Source organism: Rutidosis leptorrhynchoides, chromosome 8 (genome assembly GCF_046630445.1).
Source record: "Rutidosis leptorrhynchoides isolate AG116_Rl617_1_P2 chromosome 8, CSIRO_AGI_Rlap_v1, whole genome shotgun sequence".
In the NCBI taxonomy this organism is placed as follows: domain Eukaryota; kingdom Viridiplantae; phylum Streptophyta; class Magnoliopsida; order Asterales; family Asteraceae; genus Rutidosis; species Rutidosis leptorrhynchoides.
This window is the reverse complement of record NC_092340.1, coordinates 101048521-101068216: the sequence shown is the minus strand read 5'-3', so window position 1 is coordinate 101068216 and position 19696 is coordinate 101048521. Positions and strand designations below refer to the sequence as shown.

The 19696-nt window shown below is 36.2% G+C and overlaps 3 protein-coding genes across 3 annotated transcripts; 1 reads left to right on the top strand and 2 right to left on the bottom strand.

The window, feature by feature from the left end:
- Positions 1 to 8210: 8210 nt before the first annotated feature.
- Positions 8211 to 14575, bottom strand: LOC139863675 (UPF0496 protein At4g34320-like). Its single transcript, XM_071852283.1, has 2 exons — positions 13424 to 14575; positions 8211 to 8358 (listed from the first exon to the last, which is right to left on the bottom strand). Exons 1-2 carry the CDS (start codon positions 14566 to 14568, stop codon positions 8211 to 8213), a joined length of 1293 nt encoding a protein of 430 aa, XP_071708384.1. The 5' UTR covers positions 14569 to 14575.
- Positions 14576 to 15542: 967 nt separating this feature from the next.
- LOC139864775 (UPF0496 protein 1-like) lies at positions 15543 to 16861 on the bottom strand. The gene has a single exon (XM_071853344.1). It carries the CDS (start codon positions 16852 to 16854, stop codon positions 15721 to 15723), a length of 1134 nt encoding a protein of 377 aa, XP_071709445.1. The 5' UTR covers positions 16855 to 16861; the 3' UTR covers positions 15543 to 15720.
- Positions 16862 to 18300: 1439 nt separating this feature from the next.
- LOC139863674 (F-box/kelch-repeat protein At3g06240-like) lies at positions 18301 to 19393 on the top strand. The gene is made up of 3 exons (XM_071852282.1): positions 18301 to 19079; positions 19198 to 19275; positions 19339 to 19393. Exons 1-3 carry the CDS (start codon positions 18301 to 18303, stop codon positions 19391 to 19393), a joined length of 912 nt encoding a protein of 303 aa, XP_071708383.1.
- The last annotated feature ends 303 nt before the right edge of the window (positions 19394 to 19696 follow it).

Genomic DNA, 19696 nt, shown 5'->3' with positions numbered 1-19696 from the left:
ACTTGAAAGTATTCTTGATTTTATGTAACTAGAACTTGTAGAATATATGAAGAACACTTAGAACTTGAAGATAGAACTTGAGAGAGATCAATTAGATGAAGAAAATTGAAGAATGAAAGTGTTTTTAGGTGTTTTTGGTCGTTGGTGTATGGATTAGATATAAAGGATATGTAATTTTGTTTTCATGTAAATAAGTCATGAATGATTACTCATATTTTTGTAATTTTATGAGATATTTCATGCTAGTTGCCAAATGATGGTTTCCACATGTGTTAGGTGACTCACATAGGCTGCTAAGAGCTGATCATTGGAGTGTATATACCAATAGTACATACATCTAAAAGCTGTGTATTGTACGAGTACGAATACGGGTGCATACGAGTAGAATTGTTGATCAAACTGAACGAGGATGTAATTGTAAGCATTTTTGTTAAGTAGAAGTATTTTGATAAGTGTATTGAAGTCTTTCAAAAGTGTATAAATACATATTAAAACACTACATGTATATACATTTTAACTGAGTCGTTAAGTCATCGTTAGTCGTTACATGTAAGTGTTGTTTTGAAACCTTTAGGTTAACGATCTTGTTAAATGTTGTTAACCCAATGTTTATAATATCAAATGAGATTTTAAATTATTATATTATCATGATATTATCATGTATGAATATCTCTTAATATGATATATATACATTAAATGTCTTTACAACGATAATCGTTACATATATGTCTCGTTTAAAAATCATTAAGTTAGTAGTCTTGTTTTTACATATGTAGTTCATTGTTAATATACTTAATGATATGTTTACTTATCATAGTATCATATTAACTATATTTATATCCATATATATGTCATCATATAGTTTTTACAAGTTTTAACGTTCGTGAATCACCGGTCAACTTGGGTGGTCAATTGTCTATATGAAACATATTTCAATTAATCAAGTCTTAACAAGTTTGATTGCTTAACATGTTGGAAACATTTAATCATGTAAATATCAATCTCAATTAATATATATAAACATGGAAAAGTTCGGGTCACTACAGTTTGTGACTAGAATGTGTGTCTTTAACATTTAATGTGTAATTTAGTGATTGTTAAATGTTAAGGCAATGTTTGTTAGGTAATAAAGTTCATGGTTTTCTTTAGAATGATGATTGCAATGGCATATGATGTTTACTTGAGTAATGGTTGGTTAATCGTAGTGATAATATATAACGTTTGAATTGAGTTTCTTGTGGTTAAATGAGGAAAATATAGTTCGTAAAAGATTGAACATGTTGATATTAGTGAATTTAGTGCATGGGGTTAGGGTTTGCATGTATTGCTATAAGTTCATAATGTTAATGTGTTAAGCAATAACATGTTAAGTGTTTTATTTAAGTACTAAATTGTTTGTTAGGATTGTGTAATTGCAGAAAATGTATGGAAGAGGTAAGAGAAGCCGTGGTAACCAACAAGAAACCACCCCAAATTGGATGGACAAGAAGTGGTTAAGTGAATTACCTTATGAGTGGCAGGTTTATTTGTATACAGAAAAGAAGGAACAACTCTTGAGAAACGCTTTCTGTGAAAGGTACATAACTGCAAGTGTGTGCAGAAAATATGGGGCTTTTCAGGTACTTTCAGACTGGGGATGGGAAGCTGCACTCCAACCAGTTCAAATGGGTTTTCCGAGTACACTACTGAATTGCTATTAGGAGATGACTTATCCCACACAGGTGTTTAATTGGCTATCGACTTTAAAATGGGTTCCAGGGGATAATTTTCCACATACATTGGTCTTAGAGGGTAAAGTGGGAATCACTTTGATTCCGATAAGAATAGAGACTTTTAATCAGTCAGCACATCCAGACCTCCCATATAATGCAGGGATAAGAATTAAGGGGAAGAATGGGTATGTTATCCGACTGCCAAGGAGTTGTTCGAAGTACCGGCTGATAGGTATGTTACGGTAGTGAAAACGCTATTTCACGTTGATCGACACGATGTCGAGAACTTTGAGCTTTCAAGAAACAAGCTGAAAATTATTCCAAGGTTGTTGTCAATGGTGATTAACTACAACATACTTTAGAGAAAAAGCGATCTTATGTTGGTTCGAATGCATGAGTTACCTTTGTTGTATGCTATGGTAATTAACTCAACGGTACCTTCGTTATGATTAGTGATGATGACTTAGATTTGGGAATGTCGAGAGCAATTAAAGCAAAGGGCGACGATCCCTTATATGCGGTTTTTGTCTTTCTTTTTATGGAGGAATGGAGGGATTTCGAATAATCCCAAAGGAAAAAGGGAGGAGATTAAGAAAGTAAAAAAAAAGGTTCCCGGGTTCGAATTTATGCGACAAGGGGATGGTTATGTAATAGAGAACCCAGCTTACGTGGAGCGATATACTTTCGGGGTAGAGGATGATGAGCTTCCTGAGGAAGAAGACGATTACGATTCAGCGGATTCATTCGAACGGATTACACGAGCTGTTGAGGATATAAATGATAGGGCTGATCCGGATTATAACCCTCCAGGAGAGGGAACGAGTAGAGGTAGGAGATATATTCAAGTAGATGAACAGAGGTGGGCTAGGATGGAGGAGCAACAAAATACCTTTCTTGATGCAGCCAGGGCTCAGATTTACCTGACTGAGCGATATCAGCAGGATGTTTTTGAAAGGGATAACTGAAGGCGTCAATACGAGGATATGTTGCAACATCGGCAGGTTACACAGTATTATGAGCCGATTGACTACACGAACTATACTTCGGGGTTTGCAGCGGGTGTGGAGTATGTGAATCCACTTGCACCATCTGTGGCACCACCATTGTTTTGTCAGCAACCCACGCCCCTACCACTGGATATGGAGAGAGCTCGAGAGGAAGGCAGGAAGTCCATGTTCGACATGGCACCGTTATCAAGGAGTTTATTTGACAGCATATTTGGTCCGAATCCCAGAATGGGATGAGCCTCTCTGATTTTAATCAGGTCCTGTGCTTCGTCTGTAATAACATGTACACTTTTCTTTTCTTTTCTTTTCTTTTATTTTTCTTATTTTATTAGTAGTTAAATGAACTTTGTGGGTATGTTCACTGCAAGCCCTCACGAGACAAAACTCGTCCACCCGAGGGAATCGGGTGGTTTAAAGCGGGATCCCTCCGAAAGTGGGCTAGATAGATTTTATGTTTTCTTTTGTTTTTGTTTTGTAAGAATAAAAAGGATGGAAGGAACATGTTGTGTGATGAAATGGGAGTTGGTGTATGTGTCAAAATTGTATTGGGAAGTTGCTTTTAACCCCGGGTAATATTGTTCTTTTTCTTCTTTCTCTTTGTTTAATTTCCACACTTTTGTCTAAAATAATTTCTAAACATGCATACGAGGACATAGCATGACTTAAGTGTGGGGAGGGGAGGAAGGAAATTTTTACATTTGGCTTAGCTTGAAAATGATGGTTATTTTGAGGTTTTTTGAAATAGGTGGTTCTAAAGTGCCTAGGTGGTTAAATTTTTAATTTTAAAGCTATAATTGAGATGTCGACCCATGAGTATCCATGGTAATTGAGAATTAACTTGAAAGTTTGGACTTGGCTGGTGAAGAATGATAGTGATAAGTATTTGACCTTATTGACCTTGACTAGTTCACTTTAAGGAAATGTACTCTTATGGAGAAAAGGAAGGTGAAAATGAGATTTCATTGTTGTATCCTAGGTAACATGAATGATAAAGAAACATTTTAGGATTTTCTTTTTAAACCATTTTTTTTTTATTTTGCAGCCAGTTTACCCAGGTCGTTAGTACACAATTGTGTGCTAGAATCAATTAGTGACCATTAGCAGCCTAAGCCTTTAGAATATATATATATATATATATATATATATATATATATATATATATATATATATATATATATATATATATATATATATATATATAAAATAAAAAATAAAATAAAAACCCAACTTCCCATTCCTACCCTTATTTTTGGTTATTGATGTCGAATTTAATCTTACTTTATCCTGTTTAGATTTGGTAACATTAAGTGGCAACGCAACTCATATTTGCTAAGACATAATTGATTTAAATTAGCATGGCAATTATATCTAGCTATTATGCTATAGTGTTTGTGGCTTTTTAATTAGTTTGACTCAGAGTGGTTTCCTAGGTTCCACAAGGGATTCCACGATTTACTCACTAGTATGAAAGTGCATAATAATGATGATAGTCACCAATGCAACACTTGTAGAGTCTACTCTTCCCTAGGCAAAGGTCGAAAGGAAATACTTTATATCACAAGCTATGGCAATGATATTCACCACACCCAACACCCATCACTTCTATTACATACATATATCTATATATCATTGTCACCATCACCACACATTCACCATTACATCCTAAATGTCCTTAATATGTTAAATGTTGTGTGCTATCATGAAAAAAAAGGAGGAAGTGAAAGAGACAAATTTAAAAATTATATGCCAAAAATTGTGAAACGATTGCCCTAAAAAGCATGGACCACTGAGGCATAGGAAAAAAAATTTTGATGAAAAAGAGAGTAGAAGAAGAGTATGCCAAAAATTGTGAAACGAGTGCCTTATAAAGCATGGACCACTGAGGCATAAAATTCGTTCTCATTGAAATGTCAAGGCGGAATTGCAAGACTCCTTATAACTTCACGAAAGTACCTACACCTTCATGTGATGCCTCGTACAAATGGGTAATGTAACCAAAATCCACTTCATCGAGCTTGTGGTATGGGGTATTCCCAATTAGACTTAGGGGGTTCATTGGTGTTGGGACTTAGAAGCTATGCACTTAGTACTAGTGTAGATAAGGGCATGAGTTTGGCTAGTTGAAGAGTTAAGGAGGACAAAAACACAAACATATGCACAATTCTAGATATAGTTGACATTCCGATTTAAATTAATTTATCTTTGTACGAATGAGGGTCACGTTAAAATTTCTAAACCTTATAAAGTTTGATTGGTTCGACATTCGTAACCGCTCTACACCCATTTTTATTTGAGTCATGACTAACCCAATGAAATCACTCCGGATGTAATTTAACCCATTTTGTGTTTATTTTGACATGCTACATAGATACATTTATATTGTTGTTAAAAGATTAAGTGTGGATCTTGAAAAGTTGTGAAGGATATTTGTTCACTTAGTTCTAAGTGTTGATCCATTTGATGATTTGGTGAAATGATTGAGGTTTATGATGTTATGACTAGTGTTGGAATTGTTGAACTAAGGAAATATTCTGTGAGGAAAGGTTTATGATTGACGCATTAGAGGATGAAAATTGTTTGAGGTTTTGAGTGATTGACCCATATTGCCTTTACATCTCAATTAATCGTTAACATTGTTTTACGAAAGTTATTTGAATTAATACCACCTAGGTGTTGTTGTCCTATAATTAAAAATAGATTTGCTTGAGGACAAGCAAAAGCCAAGTGTGGGGGGTTTGATCGGTCCTTATTTTACATGATCGTTTATGCTTAATTACGTGAAATTAATCATGTGTGAGTGAAAAAAGGAGATACTTTGATATGGTTTTGTGTTTTACAAGCAAAAAAAAAGATATTGGTGTGAAACATGGTAGAAAACAGCGGTTAAAGGCGGATTGCGGGCATGAATGAAGAGATCGAAAAGTAACCCAGAAATTAACACTGGAGTAAAATACGCCAGTTGGGGCGTAAAATACGCCATATCTCAGGTCCGTTCAGAGCAAAAGTCACTTTATGGCGTAAAAATACACCCAAGCTGGAATTACATTGGCGTAAAATACGCCAGGATTGGCGTAAAATACGCCAGTACAAAAATGCTGAAGCCGGGAAATTCGAATTTTAGCTTTGTGATCAAGTTATCCAACCCCTATATAAAGGGAGCATTAAGGTTACGAAAACACAACTTTTTCCATCAGTTTTTGCGGCAGAGATCACTCCCAAATACAACAAAACACTCCAAAATCATCATTGCTCAAGGATTCAAGCTAAGATTAAAGTGTTGTTCATCATGCAATCTTTAAGAATCTCCATGATCATCACCATCAACATGTTTGGCTAGTCTTCTTAACTTTATCCTTTCCATGAACAATTAAAATATGTATGATTTCATTCAAGATTATGTGATTTGTGATGTTTTAATACTTATGGATTATGATATTGTGAACCAGATCAATTGTTGATTAATGCAAGTTCTATGTTTTGTTATTGCAAGTTGAATTATTGTGATTTAACAGTGTGTTCTTGATCTAACTTAGTGTTAATTAGATTAGGGATAAAGACACAGTGTCCAGTTTACATTGTTTAATCCCAAGATAATAGAAGTAATGAACTTAAGAAGTCTTGTCTATGAGATTTGATCAACATTTGGTAAACATAACACTTGTTTGAATGAATACATGTTAGATTGAGATTGTGAAAGGATAAAGGCTTTACTCTCATTGTTTACATCTCAACACTCTCAATTGCACTTTAGTTTAAGTTTTAATATTAGTTGATAAATCTTAGTAGCTTTTAGTTAAACAACCAAACCAACCTTGAAATTGCTTGCTAGTTAACCATAACTTCCTGTGGAACGAATCGTGCTTACCCTATCTAAAGTAGAGTAATTAGGCTATTTTTGACCGGCCCTTCGACACTAATCAACCAACTCAATGCGAAATTCAACTTGCCTTTCTACCGGAACACCCGGTAACTCATCTGGAAAAACGTCTCTGAATTCATTAACCACCGGAATATCACGAATGCATGGAGGCTCTTCACGAGTATCAACTACATGTGCAAGAAAAGTCATGCCACCGTCACGAAGGAAATGACGTGCCCGTGCATAAGTGCATAACGGTACAAGTCTTCTCCGTTTCTCACCATGAATAATTAACTCTCCCCCACTTGAGGCTTTACACGAATGAACTTCTCATGGCATGCAATATTGGCTCAATAAGATCGAGCCAATCCATACCAACAACGATATCAAACTCACCCAAAGTCATCGGGATAAGATCGATTTTAAAAGTTTCGGCACCAAACATGACATCACAATTTTTACACACATCCACCCCTAGCACGGTCTTACCATCCGCTATTTCGACTTCTACCGGATGACTTAACTTATCTAGCGGCTTATCAAGCTTAGGCACAAAGTTTGGAGACACAAACGACAAATTTGCACCACTATCAAATAGTATCATTGCCGAATTAGAGTTAACCGTGAAAGTACCGGAGACGACTTCATTGGATTGTTTGGCTTCATCATTAGTCATCAAATAATTTCGTCCCCTAGTCGTACCCGTCGCCTTTTAAAGCTTCATGACTTGATCACCCCACAACTCGGGACATTCCGTCCTTCGGTGCCCTTCCTTTTGACAATTATAACATGTGAGTTTATTTGTTGTAGATGGGTTCGTACAATCATGAGCCATGTGTCCTTGTCGTCCACAATTATAACAATTGGGTCCAAAAACCCCAGAAGCACCCTTCTTCACACTACCGATGCCTTCGGTCGCACCCTTACTCTTTCTGTTGGAATGGCTAGTAGCTTCAAACTTTCTTTTGCTAAAGGTGAAGTCACTCTTTTTTGGAGCAAGCGACTCGAAACCCTTAGCTATATCAAATAATTCATCAAAAGATTTCACTGAACCCCTACTAATCTTCTCCTGAAAGTTTTCATTTAGAGTTCGATAGAAGTCCTCCATCAACATATGATCGTTATCGATATACTCCGGGCAAAATTGGGTCTTCGATAAGAATGTGGACTTGAGAGTATTCAATTCCACCCTTGCCTCAAAGCACGCAACTCATCTTTTAGCCTCGAAAGATCGGTCGAAGTTCGGTACTCCTTGAAAAATTCCACCTTGAATTCATCCCATGTCAAACTCATACTTTGCTCCTCACCATAACCTCGAATTTTTGCGTCCCACCAAAGTTTGGCATCACCCCTCAACATGCTACTTCCGTACCTCGTCTTCTTATCTGGATGGCATTCACTAGTACAGAAAACCCCCTCCAAATCGGAGATCCAACGGGTACTCTTGACTCTTGAGTGGGTCCCTCTCGCCATCAAAAGTGGGAGGTTGAGAAATCCTAAATTTTTTGTAGAGGAAGTCCCTCATTCCCACATCCCCCAAGTCGACTTCGGCATTCACACCTTGAGGTTTAGGGAACCTCTTTTAAAACTCATCTTGGATGATAGCACCCATTTGTTCTTTTATCATATCGGTCACTTGATCATCAACCGATTCTTGAAAACTTTCTTGACATTCGCGAGAAAATCCGCGTTATGTTTCGCCAAGATGGCCTCTACTTTGGCTGTGAAGTCACTTTCCGCACTTGGACTTCCATTATCATGGCCATTTCTCGTCTTCATGCTATAAAATGGAAAAGGTTAAACAACGATACACATGAAAACAATTCACACACCACACCACCCCATCTCGCTCAACACTCGTCGTACATCGCTTGTTTGACACGATTTGAACCCGTAACAATGGTAGCTAGTCATTGTTATGCGAGCAAGTCTCAACTCGCTAGTACAATGACTATCTTGCTCGACGATTGCAAACACAATACAATACAATTATCATATAGTGTTAACCTACGATAAGGCACTAACCAAATCCCAGTCCGACCCGCATCCTACAAGTCCCGCATAAAACGCTTACACAATAAAGTTTAAGTCTAGGCACCTATCTCAAGTCACCTAAATTCCTTAGACCATGCTCTGATACCACTTGTAACGACCCAACCCGTTAATATACACCAATTTTTTTATGCTAAACATTACTGTCAGCACATAGGCGCGACGCGCCTTTATTGGTCGCGGCGCGGTTCACCAGAAATGCTGAAGGTCAGCCATTGCCATTTATTCTGTTACCGGATTGCAATATTTACCACGGCGCGGCAAAGCCACCCGCGGCGTGGCTTCACCTGGAATCTGATTATGTTTTCAGCTTTAAAATATACACCCCCAAATTGAAATCCTTAAAACATGAATCAACCCCAAAAGGCTTCCCAAAGCATAGTTAAGCTAAGTTTACATGTTTTAGCCCACAATCAAAGTAATTTAACAACCGGGCTACATTCGCCCATTTACAATCCAAAATATAAGTTTCAACCCGACAAGTTTAAATGCCAAACAAGACCCGAGCATGGTGTTTGGGGTTAAACTACCCAAAACTATGTCGAACTTCAAAAGCAATCTTCTAGCATAATCAAAAGGGGAATATTCCTAATCTGCAAGCTCACCCTTGCCCTTATCGATGCCGGAACCTAAAAGGGTTAACAACGAGAGGGTAAGCAAAACGCTTAGTGAATGCAACAATTATACATATACATATATAATATACTTATTTACAAACACATACTCACATACCGCATACATGCTAGCAATTTAAATAGTACACAATCTCAATGCACAGTTAAAGTCCTCAATATATCACAAGCTAGCATAGTCCCTAACAAATAATATAAATAATGCTCAAGTAATCCGCACACACGCCATATGGTTAACCATACTCGCGTTATGGTGCTACCGATGCCTCGGTTCACACCATACACATTTGTCATGATATTACCGGCTCCGTGGTTTACATCATAACTTGAGTCATACTCACGCTAAGGCGCAACCGGCTCCTTGGTTCACACCTTAACAACTCGTGCCATAGTGCTACTGGCTCCTTGGTTCATACTACAACACACGTACCATGATGCTACCGGCTCCTTGGTTCACATCATAGCACACTCACATATGCTATGGCACTACCGGCTCCTTGGTTCATACCATAGCACACAAATAAATACACTATATACATACACGTATAATTATTCCACTCACCTTTTAATCGAAGAGTGAAAGTAAGCAAAATAAGCTTCTCAACCGTCAATGCAATTCACCTATTACATTAACGTAAATCAACACACATCTAGATGGAACTTCGACCCGCCAAAATAGACACTTAGTGCAAAGGTTCACCATTTGCACTCATAACTCCACCCTTAAGCCCTAACCACCAATAATCACTAAAGCTAGTAACCAAGGCTTTAATTCACCCAAATATGCATCACTAGGTCATTAAGTTCATGCTAGTGTTCTTTTGACCTAAAAACCCATTTTGACCTAACAATGGGTCAAACACTAAACTTGCAAGTCTCACACTCCAAATCACTAGTTAATCAAGTTCATTAGTGAACTTTAACCAAGATTAGTTCATAATACTAGTAATTTCATTAACTAACTCAAAATCATCATTGTTGGGTTTCTTGCATTTTCAACCAACCCATAAACCCCCAATTTTAGAAAATCTAGGGTTTAATTACTTGCAAGACCCAAATATGAACACTAAACACAATTAACTCACAGAATTCGGTTTAGAGACTTACCACCACTCTTAAAAAGATGCCAGAAAGTAGAAACACGAAAGATTGCACTCCATCTAGCGAAACCCACTTGAAAATCTCACAAATCTCCTCTCTCTCTAGCTTTCTCTCTCTCTCTACTTGAAGAGGATGAAGATAAGGTTGGTGAATGTGTTTATGGCACATATACCCACCCAAAATCTGGTCATAAAGGACCTAGAACCGTCCATAGTGTAAAAAGACTCATTTGCCCTCTTATGTTTTAAGTGGAAACACGAATCAGCTACAGGCCATAGCCGCGTCGCGCCTCAAAAGGCCGCACCGCGGCTCCAAGCAGAAATTGAAACCAACAGCTTTTAATATATATATATATATATATATATATATATATATATATATATATATATATATATATATATATATATATATATATATATATATATGTATGTATGTATGTATACACGCATTATGTATAATCGAGTTTCGGGTCTTACAATAAGGCACACATCAAAACGTTATTTGCCGTTATTTTCCAATGTTTGAGTTTATCTTGAGTTTTCAATTTTTCTCCCATTAGCAACGGCATCACAAATGCATGCTTGGGAGTTGGGAATATTATGCGCAAACTAGATCACCAAAATCCAGGGCATTTCCATGGCGCTACTTCGGATATGTTGACATACTAACCGCATTATAAATTCCTTCATATTACCTTCGGAATCTCGTCACATAATGATATCTTGATCCGTAACTAAGGTTGGAGAAACAACACTTGAAAGTTGAGGGAATTGCATTAACCAGTTGGTGGGCCAATCATGTCATTCTGGAAAACAATATGCTTTACAGAATATGATAGAGTAAAACCCTCCTGATGCATATTCTAGGAGTGATGAAATCAGATAGTAGTGGTCTTACATCTCACCACACATCATACCAAGTCGAAGTATGCTCACCATTTACCAATATATCTAATTGACAAAATTTGTCTTATTTGTTATGGATAGTTCTATTTAGTTTTTTACTTTTTATAAATTTAACCCCCTAAGTTTCATTAAAATACAAATCGAGCCCCCCACTTTATACCTATATTCTAAATTATTATTTATCTCATCACTAACAGCAAAAATACTAAATAATAACACCCAACATGCTTTACCGACTTGTACACTACGCTCAAACAGTAGGACCCACATACGCCACTACTGTGCTACTTTTTTTTTTTTTGTCTCCAACGATAAAAGAAGCAACTTTCTTAAAAGGAACAACCTTCAATGCTATCAAAAGATGTCGAAAAACATTATATTTTACAAAATAGATCAACTAACTTTAACGCTAAACCTTTCACAAATGGAACAACACTTCAATGTTAGATGTCGAAAAAAAATTCTTTTTTACAAAATATATCAAGACTTTTTTTTTAACTCGCATTCAAAACGGAGACCCCGGCGCGAAGCGAGGGCTCCATAACTAGTTTCGGACTAAATGAATAAAACGCCCTTTTAGTAGTTCGCGCACCCCAAGGATTTTCCGCCAGCTCCAACTTGCATTAGTCGAAACGTCAACATTCCAAAAATTACGTCCCGCAAGTTTATGAATACGAATCCATCTAACCCACAATATATAAATCAGTTTTTTCAGCAACATGTCACCAACCCGCAAGTTTTTGTGATGTTTTATGATATAATTATTAAATATTTACTTCGTATATATTAACTAGTGTACTAGTGTATTTGGTTTTGGATATGGATATTTCAACCCACTATTGTATGACTAGCCTAAAGCCCAATTCGTTTTTGTATTTAATCATCATATACTGTGTTTATTTTATTTTATTAATTAAATTAATTAATTAATCAAACTTATCAACTATCAACTATTTAAATATAACAAATACTAAAATAAAACATTAAGAAAATTGGAAAATAACCACCACTAGCCATTAACATGCCACCCAATATTTATCAGTTTACCAGCACGTTCGTCAAGCACTCCACCCTACTCATCAACACGTCTGCCATGGTTAAAGATTCTATTTAGCAACATTTAATCCGTTAATTGTTGTTATTACTTTTGGATGTGAAAAAAAATTGTTGTCATTACCAACTGAGAAAATAAGTGAAGGAACAAATATTAATCTTTAAAAACATCCTTGTACTGGTTGTGTTAAACGCTGATTCATTATATGTCACAAATTGACATGCTGAATGCCATTTAACTTGCTAACTTCTAACGACTTCAAGCTGCAACTTACATATAATCATCAGCAAACAACACGAAATGACTATTTCTACGATCTATGGATTTTTGACCTTCGGAAATATTTTTGAAGTAGGCAGCCTGATAAAGCCGAAAAAGTAGGCACATTCTATTCGAGTATTCGTTATAAGCAACTAATTCTATTCGAGTACTCGTTACCCATCAACACGCCCATCATACTTGTGCTCTCATAATATCACATACATTTTCACCGATCGTTCACCCAAATCATCAATTGTTCTAATGCTTTTTATATCTTCATCACATTCGATCGTGTTTTTCTTGTATCTGATTTTTTCCTATGCAAAGTGCTAAGTCTCATGACTCAAAAAACAAGATTTCTTTGTAAAAATAACACCAAATCAACTAACTACACCTAAAGTGAGTCATGATCACAATTCACCAAACGCTTCAATGATCTTTAAATTAAATGATCTCAGAATTCAATGATTGATTGTGTAACAATTCCAACTAGTATTAAGGTTTTTCAACTATTAATATCAAAGAATCTCAAGTTGAATACCTATGTTTGGCTTGAGTTTGTACCTCTATTTCAAAACAGTCCAACTGACTTCCATATTTGTACATGAAAAATCTTACAGACTTAGTTAATCACCATCTAATTTTGTAAAATGCAATGGATAAAAAAGAGAGCAAAGTACAAACTTATCCAAAAAGTAACTAACTTCAAAATGTTAACTAAATGTTAACTATCACATGTGTAGATTATTGGATCGTTTTTAGGTTCACTAACATGCCATTCATATAAGCTCATGAGTTCCCCAGTTATCTAAAATCAATTGGTGATAGAGAGCTCCGAACTGCTTATATGCAACATAGATACTAAACGAATAAACAACGTTATCCACTCGCCGAGGATGCTCTTTAATTCTTTCAAGGATCATAGTTGTTGTTCTCTTTATATCACTTATAGTTTTAACCGATTGTTCACCCAAATCATCGATCATTTTAGCAAACTCATTAACCGGATTCGTTATCTCATCAACCCCGACCCCCAACGCCTCATGAACCTCTTCACCGATAACAAAATCAGTCAACTTCAAGATCCCTTCCATCTTGATTCCCATTCGGTCAACAATCGCTTTAATGTTATCTAAATCTTTAATCACAAACAAATCACTTTGTATCTTGATCATGATTATTATCTTTTTCTTGTATCTAACTTCCTGTTCGTACGTCTTCCATAATGAGTCAACAGACATCCCCATTGATCCTAAAGGCACCAAAGTTGCTGCAGCCGCCAGCGCTGTTACTAACGGCGGCAAAGCAACAACTGCCGCCACAACTGAACAGATCAAGACGGTGCTAAAAGTGGCCACATAGATTACATTGCTTAATCTCCTCCATATCTTGATTGATTCCAGCTTTTTAACAACTTCAACCGTTTGAGTTCTTAGTTTGTTTAACAAACAAACTTGTTTATCATAAACAGATCTAAATGATGTCAATAACTTATCAGAAAACGGGGTGTCGAAAGATTTGAAAATTTTGAACTGCTCAATGGTGTTTAAGTGATTAGCATCTTCAGCGTACTGATCGAGAGTAGTTTGGAGAAATTTTACGATAGATCTAGCGTTCTTCAAGCAATCGTCGACAGATTTACAGAAATCTAAAGTTTCTAAGCTTATTTCGAGATATTCTTTAACTAAAGAAAATAATTCATCGTGGGTCCAGACGTCAGTCTCGTATTCAAGTATGAGTTTGAGTACATCTTGATCTGTAGCAAGTAATGTGTCGATTACCACTTGAAGGGACTGAATGGAAAGAGAAGGTTCATCAGAAAGGGTGCTGATGACCCGATTTGTTCGGGCTTGGATGGTTGAATCAAAGGACTGGATCGTGGGGTCCGATCTGCAAGCACTTTGGTAGGATGTTAGATCTGGGTTGAGTTCCAGATCAGGAGTTGATGAAGATGGTGGCTTTTTGGTGCTGCAAATACAACCCATTGCTTAAACTTGGCTTGGATAATTTAGGATGTTAAGTATGTAACTTAAAACAACAATGTATAGCATGTTACTTGAGCTTGGAATCTATTAGTCAACTGTCATTACGCGTTACGAGGTTTGTATATTATATATCTAATTCTTAATAACGTGTTAGGTTTGTTAATCATTTCAAATGATAACTTTTTCTATTAAATTCATTTCAAAGTTACAAAAATTAATAGCTAGTTATGGATGGTATGTAACATCGAAACTAACTCATATTGACTTTGTGAATTGTTTTCTCTTTTTATGTTCTCACAATCTCACTGTGTCTCATTAATTAATCATCTCATAACAGGTATCGAGTTTCAAACTTCACTAGCAACATATCTTGGATAATTAGGGAAAACGGCGGAAAACGATCACACCGATTATGCCGCATAAATCTGTAAAAAAATACCCCCTTTTTCCCCAGAAAACCTGTACAGGAGAAACCTTATCCGTTTACCCAGAAACCCAAAGAGTTCAATTATTATTTGAAAAGTTTAAGTTTCATATACCATAATGAATCATGTATTTGGCAATTAATCATTTCGGTTAAAGTGCTTTTACTACAAAGTTTTCTAGCTTAACATGTCATCTAACTTCAATAAGCAACTTTACATACCCAACCTGATTATGGCATAGTAGCTTTCAAACAATGTAAGTTTATAGCTAATAAGCATGTGGTCTTTGAAATAAGCTAGGTGTTAGCCCAGACGCCCCTTAACTAGGAACATATTACCAAAGGGCTTCTGGCCGAGCTGTATCAAGGGAACTCATGAGGTTGTGAGTTCGAGTCCTGTCATGGACTAAAAGGGTAAGTGTGTTTGGTGTTCCAATAAAAACTAGGAACACATTGAACCCGATTTAAATAGTGCTTCGTGAAATTGTAGGTCACCCAATTTTCAGCAACCCATGGAAATAGAAAATATTAATAGATTTAAATCAGTCAACTCAAGATCACACTCAAACTACATAACCTATCAACTTAACTACTTGTATTTGTTCTCTTTTTGATTCCCAGCAATTACACAGGTGCATCCAAAGAGACTATTCATGACCAAACATATATATGCTATACTACTGAATCAAAAAACATGATATTTTATAAAAACAACAAAATATATTAACCTAAAGATCACTAGGATGCTTAATAATCCTCTGCAAAATCATAGTTCTTGCTCTCCTTACATCCCTTATACACTTATCCGAATGCTCACTCAAATCTTCAATCGTTTTCGCAAACACATTCATAGTATTCTTCATCTCATCCACCACCATCCCCACCGTCTCTTGACCCTCTTCCCTATTGGCAAAATCGACATTCTTCAACATATTTTCCATATCATCGACCAATTTATCAACAAGCGCTTTAACATTATCCAGATCTTTGATCGCAATATAACTCCCTACCTGCATTGCACTAATCATATCCTTTTGATCTCTAAACACCTTTTCATACTTATTCCATAATGTATTAACCCATTTCCCCATCGACCCTACCGGCACTGCAACCGCCGCCGCCACCAATGCCGTCACTAGTGGTGGTGCCGACACTGCCGCAGCCACCACTGAACAAATCAAAACCGTACTAAACGCAGTCACGAATATCACATTACTCAATCTCCTCCATGTTTTAGATGACTTTATTTTCTTATCAACTCTACCCTTTTGAATTTGCAATCTCTTCAACATTGTAACTTGCTTGTTATAAACAGATTGAAACAGTTCGAAAAACTCGGTATTAAAAGGGCTGTCTGATTCTTTAAATTCTCTAAATTGTTCAATGGTAGTTAAATGATTATTATTCGCATCGTATCGATTGATCGCAACTTGAACAAATGATAAGGTGGATCGAGCTTGTTTCAAACAATTGTTAAGCGATGTGCAGAAATCTAGGGTTTGTAAGCTAATTTCAAAATAATCTTGAACTAATGAAAACAACTGATCATCATCCCAAATGTCTTGCTTGCAATCAAGTACGACTTTAACTACTTCCTGATTCATGTCTAGTAAACTTCCGGTGAGTTGCCGGAGGGAATTTAGTGAAAGTGAACGGACCTCAACGCCGGCAGCGAGGGTAGTGATGACTCGGGTGGTTCGGTCTTGGAGAGTTGAATCGAAGGATCGGAGGTCCGGATCCGATTGACAAGCGTGTTGGTATGAGGTTAGATCCGGATTTAGATCCGAATTTGACATTGTTGGTGATGATGGTGATAATGTCGGGTTGTTGTTATCTGAAGTTGTGCTAAGAAAGCAACCCATTAGATTGGGGAGGGGGTTCTGTAATGGAAAATGAAGTGTTATTGAGCAAATAAATACGGAGTACGTAGTAGCATCTTTCAAGTCGCATGTCACATTTTTGCAATTAAATTTTTTTTTTTCTCGACAACAATAACTAAAACTCATATAGAAATGAATTCGTTTTTTATAGTAAAACGTCCTCAATAAAGTATACAAAAGAACGGGAAAATGTTGAAGCTCGCACCTAGTTAGCAACCATCTAAAAACTATCTATAAACGAGTATTTCCTAAAAACCCGAAAAACCTTCAAACAAACTATTCAATACTAAACCGAATACAACCAGTGGCGAGTTTAGTAAGGATGTTACGGGGTCCCGTAACACCACTAGTTTTTCAAAATTTATTGCAAACTTTTTTTTTTTTTTTTGTTATAGGATACCACTAAATACAATAATGGGACCTCATAAATTTTTAGAGATTATAATTTGATAGCTGGAGCTTGAGTTTATTTTTGAAACTGATAGTTAGAGTTTATTATTTTTTATATGTTTTGATAAACTAGTGTGAGCTTATTTTTCAATTCATAAGCTCTATTTTTTTCATAAGCTTATGAAATGAAGGATAAGAGGGACTAACCGTGTAATTTTGTTACTCATATGTCAAGCACGTGTGAACACTTAACGGAATTTGACTAACGATCGTTAATTAGTTGGCCAATTTACCCTAATTTCACACTTTTAGAAATCGTAGTGCTTTTCTGTTTCAAATTGAAGTATAGAATCCTTTTTTGCGTAAACTCGTATTACCTTTATTATCAAATTATGTAACTTTTGTTACATTTTCGACCCATTTTCTATTTTAAAATATTATAAATTCTTATTGAATATCCGACAATAATATGAATACGGATACAAGATCAACCAAACCATTCCTAACCCTAAGACCATCTCTAACCTTAGCGTGCTGGGCCTTCGGTGCACTGAACACGCCTCCAGCACGCAGCTAACGCGGCGTGCTGGAGGGTTGGAATGGTGGTGTGCTGGAACTCAACACGGAGCAAATTGAAGCGTGTTTCAACTGATGTGATAATGTGTCCAGTTTTAATTGATGAAAAATGAAATAAAAGGAAAAAAAAAATATATCATATACTACTTAGCAACACGCCACTCAATACGTCACTCATTATTTATCAATTTACCGGCACGTCCATTAAGCACTCCACCGCATCCCACCCAACAACACGCGTCTAGTTTAACCCAACACTACAAACTAACATCAAACTTTAAAATATCAAAGCACCCCCAATTTGGTTATTAGTAACATGTTCTAGGGTTTCATTATCATTATTCTACAGCTAACAGTGTATCGGTTGGTTCTAAGATATCTGCAAGAATATTCAACGATTAAAACAGTAAGAAAAAAAAGAAGCTGGCCTCATAAGCGTACTCCTTTCGCGTTTATCAAATGATGACGTCAGAGGCTTTGGTTGATGTGGTTGAACAAATACTGGTTAAATTGGATGTGAAAGATCTAATCCGATGCAAGAGCGTTTGTAAGTCATGGCATTCTTTAATCTCCAGTGATCGTTTTATTAATTATCATTTAAACCGTTCTTACAAAAATGATCTCAATAATTATGCAATTGGACATAGAAGGATCCTTGCACCTCATACTCTGTTACTTGAACTGTCGATGATTGGTTCATCAAATGGCCTCGTATGCATCTATCAACAATTTGATGGTCAACTTTTAGTAGCTAATCCTTCGACTCGAGAGGTGAAAAAACTGCCCGAACTTCGTTTGGATATTTCTGAATGTTGGGGGTTTGGCTATGATTCATCTACGAAAGACTACAAGATTATAGTAGGGTTTTGGAGACTTAAAACGACATGTTTTAATCTGTTGTCTTTAAAAACAAATATATGGGAAGTTATTAGAGATGTGAAATATGAACCTATCATGAGTGTGAGGGGTGTCTTATTGGATGGGTCAATTCATTGGCTAATGATCAATAAAAATAATAGTAAGAAAGTCATTCTTTCTTTTGATTTATCTCGAGAAGAATTTATAGAAATCTCGTTACCAGATGAATGCGATCAATATAATATGAGGCTTGGTGTTATCAAACAATGTCTTTGCATATTTAGTCTATCGCCTTACAGTAGAAAACCGGAAATGAAATGGGTACTGAAAAAATACAATGCAAAAAAGTTTTGGAAACGGGTGCCTGGTGATTATGGCATCAAGTGTGATGTTATACACAAGTTGAAATTGGATCCAGACAATAATAAGATTAGTATTCATAGCGGCTTAAGACACTTGTGTATTAATGGTAACTACGTTAGTGATCCTATATTTGTGCAGAGCCTTGTATCTCCCCATGTACGCTGACATGAGCCAAGCAAATCACAAAACCAAGAAATTGTGGAGTGCCCTTACTCAGTCTCTGCTTTTGCACTATAATTATACATGTGTCCTTTGCTTTGTTCGCTTGTGTTTTTGCAGAATAAGAGTTGTTGAAGCAGATTTAGCAGTCAAAGATAACAGGGCACTGCTATGATATTACAACTCTATTTCTATCTTCTAATAGTTTGTAGCTATTATGTTGCCTTTGACGATTTCTAAATTAATTCGAAGTTGTTCTAAATTTGGTTTGACAATGTACATTTCAGGTTTTTACATATTGTTATTTTAGGTTTTGAACCATCCTTAGTTCAGTTACAATAAATGTTAGAGGAAAATTTTTACAAAAGACAACTGTTAGCACAAAGCGGATTGTCGCCCTTGAATAAGTCGACTAGCAAAGCGAGTCAGATACCCATATTGATAATAATAAAAAAAAAAAAAAAAAAAAAAAAAACTA

Coding starts and splice junctions, on each gene's coding strand:
- LOC139863675 (XM_071852283.1), bottom strand. CDS start 14,568: ATGGGTTGTATTTGCAGCACCAAAAAGCCACCATCTTCATCAACTCCT. Junction 8,359..13,423: donor ATCTATGTTGCATATAAGCA/GTTCGGAGCTCT, acceptor TCCATTTTATAG/CATGAAGACGAGAAATGGCC.
- LOC139864775 (XM_071853344.1), bottom strand. CDS start 16,854: ATGGGTTGCTTTCTTAGCACAACTTCAGATAACAACAACCCGACATTA.
- LOC139863674 (XM_071852282.1), top strand. CDS start 18,301: ATGACGTCAGAGGCTTTGGTTGATGTGGTTGAACAAATACTGGTTAAA. Junction 19,080..19,197: donor CCTGGTGATTATGGCATCAA/GTGTGATGTTAT, acceptor ATATTTGTGCAG/AGCCTTGTATCTCCCCATGT. Junction 19,276..19,338: donor TTGTGGAGTGCCCTTACTCA/GTCTCTGCTTTT, acceptor GTGTTTTTGCAG/AATAAGAGTTGTTGAAGCAG.